Here is an 18,016-nt window from a genome sequence, read left to right on the forward strand (position 1 = left end):
CTAAGTACTGGGGATACCGGCTTGAAGAAGAGGAACAGCACCCTTACCTTCATAGAGCTTATAGTTCAAGTCCACTTATGCACACATGTTTGAGGTTACAAAAGGGGTCAGCGAGATATTGAGAGGAGTGGTAGAGGAGTTCTCAGTTGCATAAATATCTGTCCCATGGATTTTCTTTTATTTTTCAAACACACACAAAAACAAAGCATCCTTGTTATGAAGACGATGTTCTTCACCTGGTGTCTGGGAAGGTGGTATGACGGAGACCTCTGGGAGACTGGTGACTTTGACTCAAGCCTGCTCTCTGGCCTCACCATCTTCGGATACGTAGTGCGCACCTGGCGAGGGCAGGCGACTGGCATTGGTCCAAAGACCAGTTGGACGCTTCCACGAGCAGCAGGGGTATTGTGGCTTTGACTTTGGTTTTGTCAACCCGGCGCTCACTTAGCTCTAGGTGAGAGCTAGCCCCTTGTAAGGAACTTTCTCAGAGGGTGGACCAGACCCGCAAAGTCCGCGAGTGACCCCGCCCACGAGGTGACTCCGCCCGCGGAGTGACCCCGCCCACGTGGATTCGCTGTGGATGCCGGCTGGAGGCGGAGACGCGTTGAGGGGATATGGTTGGTTGCTCTAGACGAGTGGGGGCGGGGCGAGGCCTGCAGGGGGCTGAGTTTGTGGAGGGGCAGGCGGCCTGGGCCCCGCTTGGGAAATGGATGCTCTGTCAGTCTGCCGGCGCCCAGGGCAGGGAAGGCTTGCTGGCCCCGCCCGCGACCCGGCGGGAGAACGGGGCCGCCCCTTTCCTCACTTGCTGACGCTGGGCTGAGACCGGAGCCGAGAAACCGAGTTGGCTCTGAGCTCCCTGTTTGGCTTTTGGGCGGTGGCAGCCTGAGGAGGAACATGGCGCTCGTAGGCAACGGAACAGAGTTGGAAGCGGACGAGGTACTGGCCGGTTGGAAGTGCGTGTACTGCTCCTGGACCTCGGGAGGGATGAGCGAACCCGGCAGGGTTGAGCGAGCCCGGCAGGGACAGCCAAGGTCCCGCCCCCTTGGTTCCCAGTCTGGGACCTACAACCTCCCGCTCCGCGGAGAGTAGGCGCTGTTGAGGTTGGGGGCCCTGGCACCGTGGGGTCGTGGGGATCGAGGACACCACGTCCTGTCGGTGGGTGGATGGGTGCGAGCGCATGGGAGCGCGGGACCCGCAGGACAGAGCAGTTCCGAGCCTCACTAGGAACGCCTGGGCTTTTGAGGTCTGACCCTAAAGTCCCGACATTGGCCCTTTGGAGTTTGTGGAATCCTCTCTTGACTTCGGAATCTCACCTTCTATGGAAGTTTCCCGGTATCAGAGCCGAAAGTCTTGCAGACCATGAGAGGAAGGGGAAAGCCGGAGGAAGGCGCCCCGGGGGCGTCTGCACCAGCGAGCAGGGCAGGGCTGCCAGGGGCCGGAGGGCTAGAGCCGCGGAGCAGCAGCCCAGGAATTGGTGCTTTCCCCTCCGTGCAGGGCCCGGGCCTTTTTTCAGCCGGTCCCCAGTGTCGGTGGTAGACGGAGAGAAGGCGCTGGGAGAACCGACTTTGGCCTCCAGTGGTCTCAACTGCCTTTAAATAATTAGTCACTTCCTCCTGTGACTGGTGCGTCTGGGTCTGAGCACCCTCCGGCGGACGGGCAGGACCTGTTGATTTATTGACTGTTCTTTTGAGCAGTTGGCAGCTCTGGAGATTCGCTTTAGCGCTTGAGGTTGAGGCCAGCCGCGGCGGCAGCAGCAGCAGGAGCAGTACCCACAGCTGCGCCTGCTGCCATTTTACCTGACTTGAATTTCACAAGTCGCTGCCTGAAGAGGCTTAGCTTCAAACGATGCAGTAGCGCAAGATCTGGAGTTGGCGGGTTAAGATTCTCTTCAATGTCGGGAAGCTCCTGGCAACGAATACTGTTTTAAATGTAGCCCTTAAACTCACAAAATAAAAGCCGAACTGCAGCTCCTTTATACTGGTCGACGGAACCTTAAGCCTGACTGTCCAGAAGCTTCCTTACAGCCTGTGCCTTACAAGGAGGGTCCCAGGACCACAGATCAATGAACTAGAGCTTGTATAGTTGCATGTATTTATTGTTGAAACTTTAAAACTACACATAAAGGCAAATGATGAAATAGCTTATTTGTTGCTATTTTCATCTGTGATAACTTTTATTTGTAGCTTTAGGCTGTCTTTTTGGTATGACCTGGAGTCAGCTTTTTTCATTTTTCTTGTCTTAGATCTTTTCTGTAATCGAAGTCATAACACTTTCATGGTGCTTGACTGTACGCTCACTCTCTTCCTCAAAAGATTTTATGCCTCCCTGTTGTATATTAAATGAAGTATCTGTGTTCTTGTCAATCAAAGCCTGCTACAGTGTGGTCTCAATCTGAATTCTCGGTCTTGTCCCCAGACCCTTTTCTGTATATAACCATATAGTTTAATCTGTGTTATGCCTGTATTAGAAATGAGGAAACAAGACTGGGAGTAGCTGGTAAATGTGGATAGAGATTTTTGAAGCCCTGGGCTTCTTATTGAAAAAGATTTGTTAATTAGGGCTATATAATTGTCTAGACCAGGGCATTGTTGGGAGAGGATGCTTGGACAATAGGTGTAAAGGGGACTGTTTTGGGCATATGGAGACATAGCTACCCGAGCTTTGCCCACTGTCTGCAAGGTGAACTGAATGCCATGCATTTGCTAGGAGGAGGGCTCTAGATCGTGGGGGATGTTAGGTTTCAGAGCAGCAGAGAGCCTGGCACACAGATATTTGGTAAATACGTATGTTATATTTGTTGAATGAATGAATGGCTGCAGAATGAAAGACAGTGCCTCATAATTTTTCAATTTTTGCCGTGTCTTTTTTTTGCTTTTTAGAACCAAGCCCGGGGCATATGGAAGTTCCCACACTAGTGGTCAAATCGGACCTACAGCTGCCGGCCTACACCACAGCCATAGCAACTCAGGATCCAAGCTGCATCTGCGACCTACACCACAGTTCACTGCAACGCCGGATCCCCAACCCACTGAGTGAGGCCAGAGGTTGAACCTGCATCCTCATGAATCCTAGTCCTGTTTGTTAACCACTGAGCCATGAAGGGAACGCCCTTTCTTTTTTTTTTTTTTTCCTTTTTTAAAATTCAGTAACTATTAGGCTCCTAGTACATGTTAGACACTAAACTGGTCCTAGGAAATGAGCAAAGTACAAACAGAATTTTTTACATGCCAACTTTTATCCCTCATGGTGCACCATTTCTACTGGAATAAATTTTGCAAACATTTATTCACCATTTGCTTTGTGCTTGAACTTGGTAGGTACCTTAGAAAGAGAAGGCAGTTTTGGCTCTCTATGGTTCTCAGTCTGGGTAGGGAGATAGGGCATGGAAACAAGAACTCTAGAAAAGAGCTCAAGGCAAGATAAGCATGTAAGAAGTAGTGCATTGCAGACTGAGTACCCTTGACTTATTTGTAGAAAGTCCCTCACTGTCGGGCGGAATTGCTCCATCCAGGGTATACAAGACCCTGCTCTTCAACTTACTGGGTGTGTAAAACTGAAAGAACTGGGAAGCTTTACAAACAATATAAATTTGATAGTTTTTGAGGCCCCTATTTGATATTCTAGGGAAGTAAAAGGGAACACGTGGCGTAGGAGAAAAAGTAGTAGGTTAAGAATTAGGTGAACTGGGCTCTCAGCTCGTTGCTAATTTGCTCAATAGCCATTGTCATTAAGTGTGCCAACATCTGACTTTGTTATGTGTCAAGCCCTATGCTACCTTGGGGCTACAACAGTGACCCAGACTAACAAGTTCTCTGTACAGAACCAGTGACCTTGATTGAACCAGTCACTCAACCTCTTAGAGCAGTTTTTTTTTTTTTTCTTTTTAGTGCCTCACCCTCAGCATGTGGAGGTTCCCAAGCTAGGGATCGAATTGGAGCTACAGCTGCTGGCCTACACCACAGCCACAACAACGCAGGATCCCAAGCTGCGTCTGCAGCCTACACCACAGCTCATGGCAATGCCAGATCCTTAACTCACTGAGTGATGCCAGGGATCAAAGCTGCAACCTCATGATTCCTAGTCGGATTCGTTTCTGCTGCGCCACGATGGGAATTCTCACTTAGAGCACTTTTAAGTTTCCTCCTCTAAAGGTGGAGGGGCTCCATGAGCCCTGAGTACTCTAGCTCTAAAAGTCTACACTTTTGGAGGCAGGGAGCTTGCTTTTTGGGAGAAGGGCTAATATTAGGGGAATGCTTTTTCATTCAAAGGGCTCAAGTAGATGACAGTAGTAGAGAGGCCCTGATGGTAGCTGTGGGATGTGTAATTTGATACATTACATTTTACACTAAAATTACATTAAAAGTTACTCAGCAAATACAGTAAATAAAGTTTAATGTTCATAGCTTTAACTTTTAAAATTTGGGAGTTCCCTGGTGGCCTAGGAGTTAAGGATCTGGTGTTGTCACTGCTGAGGTGTAGGTTTGATCCCTGGCTCAGGAACTTCTGTATGCCAGGGGTGCAGCCAAAAGTAGAAAAATTAACTTAAAATTCTTATCATCATTATGAACCCATTACTGATTAAAAGAAACTTTACACTTGCTTTATGTGTAAAGTACAGATATATCTCTGTGCTATTAATGTTTCCTAGGGGGTGTGGTTAGGAAAAAGTGTCCAAAAAGTTTCCCTGGGTGGGGCAATAATGAGAAAAAGTTGAGAAGCACTGGATCAGGGAAAGAAATGGTTTATGTGACAGATGTTTTCACTGCCTGCTTTTTTGGCCCAGGATTTTTTCGGTCTAATTCTGATTTAGAAAATTTCTCCACTGGCATTTTATTTTATTTTAATTTTTATTGCTGCACCTGAGGCATATGGAAATTCCCAGGCCTATGTCACAGCCACAGCAACACAGGGTCCGAGCCGCATCTGCAACCTACACCATGACTTGTAGCAAAGCTGGATCGTTAACCCACTGAGCAAGGCCAGGGATCAAAGTTGCATCCTCATGAGACTAGGTCCAGCTCCTAGCCTCCTGAGCCACAATCAGAATTCCTGGACTGGCAATTTAGATGAATATTAGATAAAAGTGATTGCTATAGGTTTCTTTGGCTCAGATTCATTCTTTAATTCCATCAGCGTTTCATTGAGCACCTCCCCATGTATGGGGAGTCTTTAGATGCTGGAAGTCCACACTGAAATCAGATGGCTTGCTTGCTCTTGAGGAAGAACACATGCTCTAGCAAAAGACTCAGTTATACCCGTAATAGAGGTGTCTTTGGGTCAGGGTAGATCTTAGGTAGGAGGGCCATATAATTTATCATCCATAGCAGGGTCCTGGGAGAGTCAATGTGGTGCTTCCAGTAATTACCCCAGGACAACAGGGGCAAACAAGGTTGGTTGGCCACCCTCATTTAGGGACTGGCAAAGACTCTCAAGAAGAGGTGGTATTTGAACTGTGTTTTGAAGGGTCTGGGCGGAGCAAGTGAGATAAGTCACAGGCCTAGGTGGAAGTTGAGATGGGTGGGGATGGGCGCACATCTGGGGGTCAGCAATGTGCTCAGCAGGTGGGGAGGAGCGGGCTGAGAGCTCCTAAAAAATGGGGGCCCAGAAGGTTTTTTTTATTTTACTTATTTTTTTTTAATCTTTTTTTATCTCTTGCCCCATACCTTCTTCTTCATCCTCAAGTCCGGTGGTGTGGACATGCCTCTTAGGCAGAACTCAGTCCTTCCTTGTGTAGCTATTTGCTTTCATAGCCTTGGTCCCTGTGCACAGGTGCTGTTACTGATGATTCACGGTGCCACACAGATCTGTGAATTCTGTGAGGCCCCTGGTTTCCACCTGGCTGGCTGCTGACAGCTCCCTGGTTCCAGGTCTCAGGTGCCCTGGCGGTGAGCTTACTTGGGTCTCTTGAAGTCACTGTGTGTCCCCTTCCCAGGAGATGAGTACTGGAGGACCAATTTGGGCTCTGTGAGGCTTCCTGGGGAGAGCTTCCCTTGGTCACCAACTGTCCTTTTCCACCCCTGGCTTAGTGGGAGTCAGTCACACACTCAGAGCCACTCTGGCCAGTTGGCCATCCTGATGAGGTCACCCCACCTCTCTAAAGGGACCTTTCAAGTCTTGACTGCCTGGTAGTTTATAATGCCTTTGTGCATCTTCAGCTCTTTATTTAATAAAGACTAGGTACATAGGAAGAGAGTTTTTTTTCTTCCCTGAGATCTGTGGACCTGGCCCCTTGGTATTCCTGATACTCTGCTGACAGAGGCCTATGTATTTTAAGAATATTTTAGTGAAACGATGCATTGTGTATACTTGTTAGGTCTGACTATGACTAGTGAAGGAGATGATTATTCAGTCTGACTTAATGTGTTGGGTTTTGTGCCAGATGTTCCCCCCTTAAGTTATGGTCTAGTGGGAGGTGGGGCCAGGTGTGTAAACAGATTGATGCAATTCACTGTGCTGAGAACCACAGAGGAGGGATGCCAGGCTGCTTTGGGAGTGCAGAGGAGGGCATCTCACCTGGGGGTGAGGGGATGGGTGATCAGGGATGGCCATTTCTTAGACATTCTGCATCTTGCAGGATGAGTAGGCATTACCATGTAGAAGAGGGCTGGTGACAGAAGGAACTCTTGAAGTGCATCCCAGGGAGAGAGTAGCAGGCTTAAGGTACAGAGGTGAAGAAGAGCTTGTGATGCTCTGGGTGGCGGGAAAACTGAGGCTGGAAGGCTAGGAAGGGCCGATCTAAGTTTTTCCTGAAGAATCGTGGATATCATGATGTGCATTTAAGAGTTTCAGCTGAGGAGAGGTGTGGCGAGACCCCCGCTGTAGGTGGCTTCCTCTGGCAGTGTGCATGAAGCCTGATTGATTACAGGTGGACAGGATAGGAAGCGGGGAGGTAGGTGGTTGTCTGGTGTTTTGTTTTGTTGAATGACTGGGCCCATGGAAGGTCCACTCTGTGTAAGGGTAGCTAGGTATTGGGTTAACATGATGGGTAAGCCATGGTTTTGACCCTTCTGGAGTAGGTGATCAGGAACATGGACACAAAACCCCACTTTCACCTGGAGTGGAGGGAAAGGGGGGAGAGCATGAAAGCAGGCCTGGAGCTCCTGGAAGGAGGAGGAAGAGAAGCTTTCATGGGGTTGTCACACACCTGGGAGATGGTGGTGAGGGATGGACCCCATCTCCAGGTCAGCTCAGCTGACTTGGTTCCCATACCAAGTCTTTTACTGCCCAGCTGTGTGACTTCCTTGTTATACCATGGAATTGACCTTGATAATCTGTTGCTGAAATTCTCAGCTTTGACGTCTGGGATCTACAAGGTGACATTTGATCTGGACTTTGAGGGGTGGAATTTCAGCAGGCAGCCATTGGAGCAGAACTCGGCTTCATTCCTTCAGGCAGAGGGAGCAGCAGGGAATACACTTGGCGTGGGTGAAGCTTGTAGAAGCTGAAGCAGAGGATGTGCAGGGCTGTGACGTGGAGGCAGAAAGGCAGTGCTGTGTGTGATAGCAGATTTGGATAGGCCTTGAATGCTCAGCTAAAGAGTTTGCGTTTTCTTTTTTTCTCAATTTTCTTTTGTGATACATGTATGCTCCCCTCTTTGGGGAATGTGTTTCCTTTCCTCCCTTCCTTCTTCTTTTTTGATTGTTAGGGCCACACTTGCGTATATGGAGGGACTCAGGCTAGGGTCAAATCAGAGCTGTAGCAGCTGGCCTATACCACAGCCACAGCGACGTGAGAGTGGTGCCACGTCTGTGACCTACACTGCAGCTCACAGCAACGTTGGATCCTTAACCCACTGAGTGAGGCCAGGGATCAAACCTGAGTCCTCATGGATACTAGTTGGATTCGTTACCACTGAGCCACAACAGGAACTCTCTGTTCCTTCTTTCCTTTCTTTTGATAAAGGAAGCAATGATGGTGCTATTTTTTGGTTTTACTTTCTCCTTTCCCAGCCCCATTTCCAAAGTATTTAAACTGATCACTGTAAGTTGCGATGCGGTGGTTAAGGAGACAAGTCAGGCACGTGCGAGTGATTCCAGAGGCTATGTTTTGTCACCTAGACTCTTACCCTTGGCTTAGTTCTCAGACACAGAACCACCTGGACCCACGACTCCAGTGTGGTCAGCAGGACTAGTCGGGGTTTCTCCAATGGTGTCCTCTGCCCTCCTTTTCTCTCTCCTTACTTCTTTAGACTGTGTTGTCCAAGAGTTCTGGGATTCCTGGTCTTTTATCCATATATAGGTCACAATCCTTCCACTCAGAACTAAAGGAAACAAGCTTCAGAGTCTCACACCATTTTTCACTCCAAATGGGCAAGGATCTCTGAGAGGAGGCGGGCAAAACAGTTGACAAAGTGGGAGAGTCCTGAAGAGAGGGGAAATGACGCCTGAGTCCAGAACCCTCTGCCAGAAGCACTGAGATGGCCTCATCCGTGTCAAGTCATAACCCGAGTGCTTGTTGTTCAGAAACAGTGACCCCAGCTTGGGTGCAGACCCAAGCTTCTCATCTCATGTGCTTTGTGACCTTGGGCATTTATTAACTTGTCTGATGCTTTTCATTTATAAAACAGGAATAACTGAATGTGGTCTGTAAGGCTGGCTGTCAAGATGAAGTGAGAATCTGCTGTACAAAGCTTCTGGCACATAGAAGTCCCCTTAACATGCTAGTTCTCTTTTCCCTTCCGCTTTGCCTTAAGGTATTGCTGCCACTGTTTATTATTATTATTGTTACGGTCTTTTTAGGGCCACATCCGCTGCATATGGAGGTTCTGTCTTGGGGTCCAATCCTAGCTGTAGCTGGCAGCCTATGCCGCAGTCACAGCAATGCAGGATCCGAGCTGTGTCTGCAACCTACACCACAGCTTACGGCAATGCTGGCTCCTTAACCCACTGAGTGAGGCCAGGGATGGACCCGCATCCTCATGGATACTAGTCAGGTTTGTTAACCACTGAGCCACAAAGGGAACTCCTGTTTATTATTTATGGGTTCGATGGAGGATCTGTTTTAGTGGGTCCAAATATAGTTTTACCTTATTTTTGTAGTTAGTCAATTTTTGTAGTCAATAGGGAGGAACTCCTGTAAGAGAATCAAAGAAGAGGCAGGAGGCTGGAGTGCCGAGACTTAAAGTGAGGTTTTTTTTTTTTTTGCTTTTTGGGGCCACACTTGTGTCATGTGGAAGTTCCCAGGCTAGGGGTAGGGTCAAATCAGAGTTATAGCTCTTGGCCTATGCCACAGCCACAGCAACGTAGGATCCAAGCCGCATCTGCGACCTATACCACAGCTCACAACAATGCTGGATCCTTAACCCACTGAGTGAGGCCAGGGATCAAACCTTCATCCTCATGGGATACTAGTCAGGTTCATTTCAGCTGAGTCACGATAGGAACTTCTATTGATTGGCCAGGGGCACTGAGAAAGAACTCAGGTTCCTGCCACTTAGGGAGCAGTTAGTTATACAGGAAAAAGTGTAGTTTCTATTTTTAGCACAGGTTTGTTCTTGGGTTAAGTCAGTATAAGGGTTAGGGGGAGGCAATCTCCTTAGGAATGTGGGTGATGGTTTAGGGTAGAGGGAAGTTGTAAAGAAAGGTCCCATGACAAATGACTGTTTAACTGATCTTCAAGGCAGCTCATTGTTGGGGGAGGGAGCTGCCTGTCTTCTGGATTATAAGTCTTATTAAGTTTTGGTGGTGCCTAGCAAGTCATGATTTCCCATCTAAGAAAGTATGCATCCTAGACACAAGCAGTGACTGACCCAGGGCCACCCAGCTCACTTAGGCATGGAATCAGGGTTAGAAGCCTGGTGCTCTAACTGTACATTCAGGGTCCTTTCCACTAGGTCAGGGGGTGGCAGGCTTTGCTGCAAGGACACATATAGGCTTGTTTCTGCCTGTTTTTGAAAATAAAATTTTATTGGAACCCAGACATGCCCCTTCATTTAAGTGTTGTTTGTGGTTCCTGTATAGACGGTCAGAATTAGTAGCTGGGGTACAGACCAAATGGCCCACATGGCCTAAATATTTATAGGTCCTTTATGGAAATAGTTTGCTGACCTGTGTACTAGGTGATTTCTAGGGCTATGTGTAAGATTGTTTATAAAGCGTTGTAAGCTTTACGAATTAAATTTGCTTATTCCCTTAATACTTGTATAAGCATCAAAAACTAGGAAAAATTTGCCATCTATTTGACACTATGGGACAGACTCTGGAGTTAGATGGACAGGGGTTTGAATCCTTGCTTCTCTGTGTATAGCCTTGGATAAATTAATCTCTCTAAGCTTCAGTTCCCTCATCTGTCAAATGGTGATAACAGAAGCTACTTTAGAGGTTATTGTGAAGACTAAAGCCCTATAAAGTGCTTAGCATATGGGGTGCAGATGTTAGCCCTTAGCACTATTTTTATTAAGGCTGTGTGATATGATGCTTGATGTTGTTTTCCCAACCTTATATAAAGGTCACCCCACCTAGAGTTCTGCAAGACTCTTCTTCTACCTGGATTCCTTCAGGGTGGTGCTGCTACCCCTCAGGCTGATCCCAGGACTCCATCTAGGTCAATTCTGCAAGTTTACAACCCTCATACCTCTTACTCCCTGAGGGGAGAGGGGAAACTATATATCACAAAAGAGTATAAACATGGGCTCAAAGGACCGTCTGTTTGAGCACAACAGTGTTCGTATTTGTCAGCAGGGGATTTGGCCATATCAGTAATATTTTGAAAGTGACATTTGCCCTGTGACACCTATGTGGTATGTGTGGTAATGTCTGGTTTCTCCAAATGTGTGGTTGTGAGGGATGATCCCATCTTTAACATCGGTGAAGGTTATGACATTCTTAGGACATTTTCATAATGACATAAAGCGCCCAGATGTTAATAGGAAACTGTGACATATAGGAGGTATGTTTGTGTGTGGTTACTTAGTGTAAGAGGTTAAAAGGTGAAGGAGGTGACAGAGTGTGTGCACCTCTAGGCCCTGGAGGGAGCTCTAGGGTTCTTGCTCTTCTTGCTCTGCCCCAAAGCCATGTGCTGTGCCAGGGTTTTTTTTTTTTTTTTTTTTTTTTTGTCTTTTTACCTTTTCTAGGGCCGCTTCCTGCGGCATATGGAGATTCCCAGGCTAGGGGTCTAATCAGAGCTGTAGCCACCGGCCTATGCCAGAGCCACAGCAACGCGGGATCCAAGCCGAGTCTGCAACCTACACCACAGCTCATGGCAACGCCAGATCCTTAACCCACTGAGCAAGGGCAGGGATCCAACCTGCAACCTCATGGTTCCTAGTCAGATTTGTTAACCACTGAGCCACGATGGGAACTCCAGGGCTCTTTTTAAAGTTCAAGTGCATAAAGTCCATTCACAGTGTCTCGTTGCTTTTGAGGTTTTAGTCTTTTCAGATACTCCCTCCTTCCCTCCATTCTAGGTGCTCAGTAACCATTTAGCATTCCTGGCTACTTCCAAGGAGAAATATTCCTCTTTTGGCATACACGCTATGACACCCAGCAGGGATGGGTGCCTTGGTGTTTGAGAAGGAAAGGGTGGAATTTTCCCGCCATAGAAAGCAGCAAAGGAACTCCCTTTAGTGCTTTCTAACAATATTATATTTTAAGCTCCTCAACCAGAAAGGAGAATTCACCTCCACAATCTATCTATTAGCATTATCTCAGTCTTAAAAAAAAAGTTTATTGAGGTGTAATTCACATGCCACTAATTCACTCCTTTTAAGTGTATAATTTAATGATCTTTAGTACATTTACAGAGTTGTGCAGCTGTTGCCACAATCCGATTTAAGAACATTCCCATGACCCCCCTAAAGATTCCTTGTGCCGTCTGCTCTCACTTCAGTATACTTTTTACCCTTAAATTCATTGACAAATTGAAAATCAGCATGATAAGATAAAATTTATCAGGCAGAAATGAGCAGCCATTGTACATTGCTTTGGAGACAAAGCAAATGTGTTAGGCATCAAAAAGCAAGACTGTAGGAGTTCCCATCATGGCACAGTGGAAATGAATCTGACTAGGAACCATGAGGTGGGTTTGATCCCTGGCCTCGTTCGGTGAGTCAGGGATCTGGTGTTGCCATGAGTTGTGGTGGAGGTCGAAGACTGGCTTGGAACTGGCGTTGCTGTGGCTGAGGCTGTGGCTGGCAGCTGTAGCTCTGATTTGACTTCTAGCCTAGGAACCTCCATACGCTGAAGGTGTGGGCCTAAAAAGCAAAAAAAAAAGGAAGACGTACAGCAGAGTACAACTGGGTCAGTGCTGACTTGGCTCTGGCACTGTGACGTTATCAGAAGACGGGCTCAAGGCCTAAGTGAATTACCCTTGTCCAAATGAGTAATTTGTCCCATTTGCAATAAAGCAGAAGATGCGTAGTGTGTATAGTTGATGATGGTTTCCCCTGACTTTCTAGTTTATTCCCCAAGGCAGATGCTACTTATCCAACATGTTTAGCTTCCTGCCAGAGGGACCAATGAGCAATTACATTTCTAAGCCATTAACAGTTGAATAAAAGGGAATGTCATCCTAGCACAAGTCTCAAAGGACAAAGAGTCAACTGAAATCAGCCTCTTTTCAGGGACCCCTGAATTTCAGATTTGTTGTGTCTGTTCCTAAGAAAGCAGGTGGGTGAGAGGGAAGGACATGGAGGGGCTTGTACATTAGTGGACATAGGTTGGGTTCTGTCACTTGCTAAACTGTGACCTTGGGCAGGTGACTTAAGTGCTCTGTGAGTTTCAGTCTCCTTATCAGTCACGTGAGGGATTCTAGCTGTCACTTCAGAGAGTCGCTGCTGCAGCCCTGGCACCTCACCCAGTTCCTGCCGTACTATAGATGTTAGCTGAAGCCATTCATTTGAACAATTATGTATAGATTTTTCTTTTATTTATTTAAATGATTTTTATTTTTTCCATTATAGTTGGTTTACAGTGTTCTATCATTTTCTACAGTACAGCAAAGTGACCCAGTCACACACAAATATACATCTTTTTTCTCACATTATCCTCCATCATATTTCATCATAAGTGACTAGATAGAGTTCCTTGTGCTATACAGCAAGATCTTATTGCTTATCCACTCCAAATGCAATAGTTTGCGTCTATTAACCCCAGACTCCCAGTCCATTCCACTCCCTCCCCCTCCCCCTTGGCAGCCACAAGTCTGTTCTCCAAGTCCATGAGTTTCTTTTCTGTGGAAAGGTTCATTTGTGCTGTATGTTAGATTGAGATTTTTCTTTTAATCAGTAGGTAAGGATGGCCAGAATTTTACAGAGCAGGAGAGAATCCCAGTAAATTTGTATCATATACTGCAACTAGACATGTTGAACATCCTGACATTCAATGGTCATTTGCTGATGTAAATTTTAAGATTAGTTTTGTTTTGTTTTTGTTTTCGTTTAATAGTACAAATGATGAAAACTGTCCCTGTGGATAACTACCTCAAGCCAGGTAACCAAGAGCAAGGCACTTGGAGCCAAAGCTTCCTAATGCCTGCAGTGGGACAAAGTGAAAACACTCATGCAGTCCATCTGGGAGCATTCCGAAAATGAGGATGAGTAGAATTTATTCATGCACTTAATGCTTTTAGAATCCTGAAGTGTTCACATTTTTAACAGTTTATTTAGTAATACTAACACGTGTGCATAGGTGGTATTTCTCCCAACTTTCCAAAACGGAAAACACTGAGATTCGTGGGAATTCTTTTTCAGCAGATGGCAAGCAAACCTACTCTGATTTCATAAATAGTAGATATGACTTTACTAAGGTGTGAGGCTCCACAAATTCTATTGTATTGCTGATTATATTGGCAATTTAAAAAGTGAAGCTACCATCTTGAATTATTTTTTTTCTTCTAAAGACTTAACTGCTTTATCTTCCTTTGTAGTTTATGGTAGAGAAGGCTACATTTTAATTTAGGTAAGAGTCCCTTTTTTTTGATATATGCAAACCCTGTCCAAGTCAGGGTTTTAATTTTTGTTTATTTTTTCGCTATTCCCATGGCATGTGAAAGTTCCCAGGCCAGGGATCAAACCCAAGCCACAGCAGTGACAATGCTGGATCCTTAACTCGCTGAGCCACCAGGGAACTCCTCCAAGTCAGAACTTTAAATCTGCATGCGGTGGGTTGAGGGGGAGTAGGTTTCACGTGACAGAAGGTAAGGCTCACTTCAGGACATGGGACATGTTTAAATGAACTCCCTTCTTTTTGTCAAAAACTGAAAAGCATTCCATTTTCATTATGGCAATTTGGTGACAATCACCCTTTCCTTAATTATTTAAGGAGCAAACACAAGGCTCCTTAACATGGCCTTACTTGACCCAAAAAACCCTCTTCTTGCCTCAAACTTGATTTTCCTTTTCTGTTCCCACATCTGTCATCAGCTGGTACTGTTGCTCTTCCTCCAAAACACTGCTCCCTACTGTATCTTGGCCCCTTTTCTCCATCCCTACCGTGTCCCCAGGCCTCAGCACAGTGTCTCACCCTGTACCTCCTGGAGAGCATCCTTAAGGTCTCCTAGCTTCCCCTCTGCCTTTTACAATCCACCCTCACCCTGCAGCCCAAGTGCTCTTTTACAAATGGTATTCACGTTACACCTGTACTTCAAAGTCTTTAGGATGAAATCCACACTTCCTTTCTTTTGCTTTCCCCCTCCAGCTCATCTCCTGTCCCTCTACCCTTCATTCCTCTACTGTAGCCACCCTGGCTTCTCCCCCCCGCCCCCACCTCAGTGAGTGTTTCCCCAGCCTGGCGGATTGCACCAGGCCTCCACTTGACCAGCTCCTTCTCAACTTTCCATTCTCACTTGGAAGATCAGGTTCCAAGTGCAGCTTTCCTTAGGTTACATCTCCAAAGCAGCCTTTCTCTTTACTTCTGTTTATTTCCTTGTAGATAGGATCACTGTCTGTATTATTCTGTACACTTATAGTCTTCTCTGTCATCTGCCTCACTCCATCGGGTTTCAGTGCTGGAAGTGGAAACTGCTTTACCTAGTTTAAGGAAGAAAGTTTAAGAAGGGAATCAGGTGCTTACAAAATGCATGGAGGGGCTGATGGCCCAGTTTTAGGCTAGGCCTCTGGAATGACCCGCAGGGCCATCCAGATTGATGATTCTGGAGCTGATTTCCTAGCACTTTGTGGTGGCTTTGATTCTTACATCAGAAAGCTGGAATAGAGAAGCCTCTGCTGCCACTGTCTTTTATATACTGGAAGGTGGAGAAAGGATACTGAGCCCTGCTGTTGAGACAACCTCAGTCTTCTCACCCTTGCTGGACAGCAGAAGTCAGAAAGGGGCAGAAAAATGACCTCAGACTTTCGAATCTTGTACGGGTATATCTCAATGGATGTAACCTAACTCTTACCCAGAATCAACTCACTTCTACAGCCACAAATCTATCAGGCTCCCCAGAGTTCCTGTCTCTGTGAATTGTGCTACAGTTTCTCAGATTTCTGCTGTGATTGGTCAAAACTCTATTGACCGTTCTGACTGGTTCTGTTGTCTCCAGATATATCTCAACTTCTTCTTCTTTTTTTTTTTTTTTGTCTTTTCTAGGGCTGCACCCGCAGCATATGGAGGTTCCCAGGCTAGGGGTCTAATCAGAGCTGTAGCTGCCGGCCTACGCCAGAGCCACAGCAACATACGATCCACGCCTCAACCACAGCTCATGGCAACGCCAGATCCTTAACCCACTGAGTGAGGCCAGGGATTGAACCAGCAACTTCATAGTTCCTAGTCGGATTTGTTAACCACTGAACCATGATGGGAACTCCCTCTCAGCTTCTTAATTTTGGCAGTTCTTTATTTTTACATTGGCTGCACTTTTCTGCCAGTTTTCACTCTAGATAGCTCTTTGCCTTAATTAAAAAGAAACAATTAAAAAGACTGAATTTTAGCGGTCTGCACCATTATTCTTGTGTAAATGCTGATGGTCCTTTCGGTTCTGCAAGTATTTAGATCAGCTAAGAATTAGTAAGGAAGCTTAGCTTCAGATGACAGCAAATCAAGCAGACCCTTAATATTCCCTTTTAAATAAGATCCATTTTGTAATGTATATTGGTGTGTCAAGTGTGTAGGTCAGTGGTTACCTAACTCAGTTTTCATTAGGTCGCTCAGAAAAAATAATTGAGTCTAAGCCTTAACCTTGTAAGATTCCTGGGAAAAACAGAATTCTCATAATAAGCAGGTTCTAGGTATTAGAATTTGCTCGGAGGGGGTAAATAGAAATGTAAAAATTGCCTAGACCAAATTTGGGACAATTTGAATGCCAAAATAAGCAATGGACCATTGAAAATAGGTCTCCTTGAGTCCATGTGGATGATGACCAACTAGACAGATATATGGAGGAGACAGGAGGGCATTCCTTCCTTCCTTCCTTTCTTTCTCTTTCTATTTCTCTTTATCTCTTTCTCTTTCCTATTCTTTTTAGGGCCACACCTGTGGCATGTGGAAGTTCCTGGCCTAGGGGTCAAACTGGAGATACAGCTGGGGTCCATGCCACAGCCACAGCAGCACTGGATCTGAACTGCATCTGTGGCCTTAGCTGCAGCTTTTGGCAATGCCAGATCCTCAATCCACTGAGTGAGGCCAGGGATTGAACCTGCATCCTCACGGAGGCTATGTCAGGTTTTTAACCTGCTGAGCCACAATGGGAACACCAACAGGGAAGCTTTTACCTTCAGTAGAATGCCAAAGGCCAAGTGATAGCAGATGAGGGAGTGCTGGAGATGGAAAAGCAGTGTTCAGCTAGCCTAGTAAAGATTGAGTTAGGCAACCATCATTGTGGGTGCAGAATCTAGAGACAGGCTTCAGGGAGGTGCGTGTTACACTGTCTCTCCACAGATTCCTTATTACTTTCAAGACAAAAGTGGTAACTATGCAGTGGAGAAATCAGACAACACTTTGACCAGGTGATCAAAATTAATACCATCAGTGGGGGCAGATAACATCTGTGCCTCTAGATAGACATGACCTGGCAAGGACATATTGTCCCTTCTGTACTAGTCTAGCCTGAATCTGATCACAGTGGAACATCAGAGAAACTTTAAATAAGGAAGGTTCTATTTAAAAAAAAATAAAAAAAGAAGAGGGTGGTACTCTTTAAAAATGTCATTGTCATAAAAGACAAAGAAAGTCTGTGAAAGTGTTTCAGATTAAAGGAGGCAAAGGAGTTGGGACGGCTAATTGCAATAGCTGACCTGAGCTGACTTGAGACTAGTTCTGTACTGCAGGGGAAATACTGTCGGGTCACTGGACAAAATTGGAAAATAGACAGGAGTTCACAGTAGTTAAGTTTACTGAAGTGGATAATTGTACTGTGGTTATGTAAGAGAATATCTGTATTTTTGAAAAATACGCACTAGAGTAATTAGAGGTAAAGGGCCACAGAATATGAATTTACTCTCAGTTTAGAAAAGTTTTTCATCTCTCTAGATAGAGAAGAAGGGAAGGGGAGGTGGGGAGGAAGAGGTAAGAACAGATTATAAGGCAAATGGGGCAAAATGTTAACACCAGCTGAATCTGAATCAGCAGCATACAGGCTTTCTTTGTACTATTCTGTAAGTGTGAAGTTATTTCCAAATAAAAAATTTAATAAGAATTGTATAGAAACTGAAAGTGCCTTTCACTTATACTGGGCTTTCGTGCCCAGTTCTGGGTTATGAAACAACTTTAGCTGAAATGTCATCTTATCTTACTTAGCCTACTTCTTGAGTTTTTCTCTAGGTATGTTGGCTCTGTTTATCATAAAGACTTCAACCTTTTTAATATTGTTCAAACTTTTCACTTTTTCTACATTACACAAGCAATACATCAAGGGAGTCCTTTGTAAAAGATTTAAATGATTCTGAAGCCCAAACATAGTCTCACACTTTACCCTTTCCTCCTTGCCCATCCTCAGAAGAAATTAGCCTTAAGAGTTTTTTTTAATGTAAATGGGATCCTGTACTGTTTGCCTTTTCTAGAAATGAGCGTTTCACTTGTTATATCTGGAAGATATTTCCTCTGTTTGCTTTATTCTTTATCTAATGACAGAAGAGGATCAG

General features: G+C 45.6%; 1 protein-coding gene across 1 annotated transcript in view; it reads left to right on the top strand.

Annotated features, from left to right (window-relative positions):
* The first annotated feature begins 706 nt into the window (after positions 1–706).
* The window catches only part of TTC39B (tetratricopeptide repeat domain 39B), a 146,355-nt gene continuing 129,045 nt past the window's right edge, over positions 707–18,016 (top strand). Inside the window, 2 exon segments of the mRNA XM_047767628.1 lie at positions 707–743; positions 746–936. Of these exon segments, the coding sequence (XP_047623584.1) occupies positions 707–743; positions 746–936 (228 nt within the window).

The sequence above is a fragment of the Phacochoerus africanus genome, chromosome 2 (assembly GCF_016906955.1).
Source record: "Phacochoerus africanus isolate WHEZ1 chromosome 2, ROS_Pafr_v1, whole genome shotgun sequence".
Lineage (NCBI taxonomy): Eukaryota > Metazoa > Chordata > Mammalia > Artiodactyla > Suidae > Phacochoerus > Phacochoerus africanus.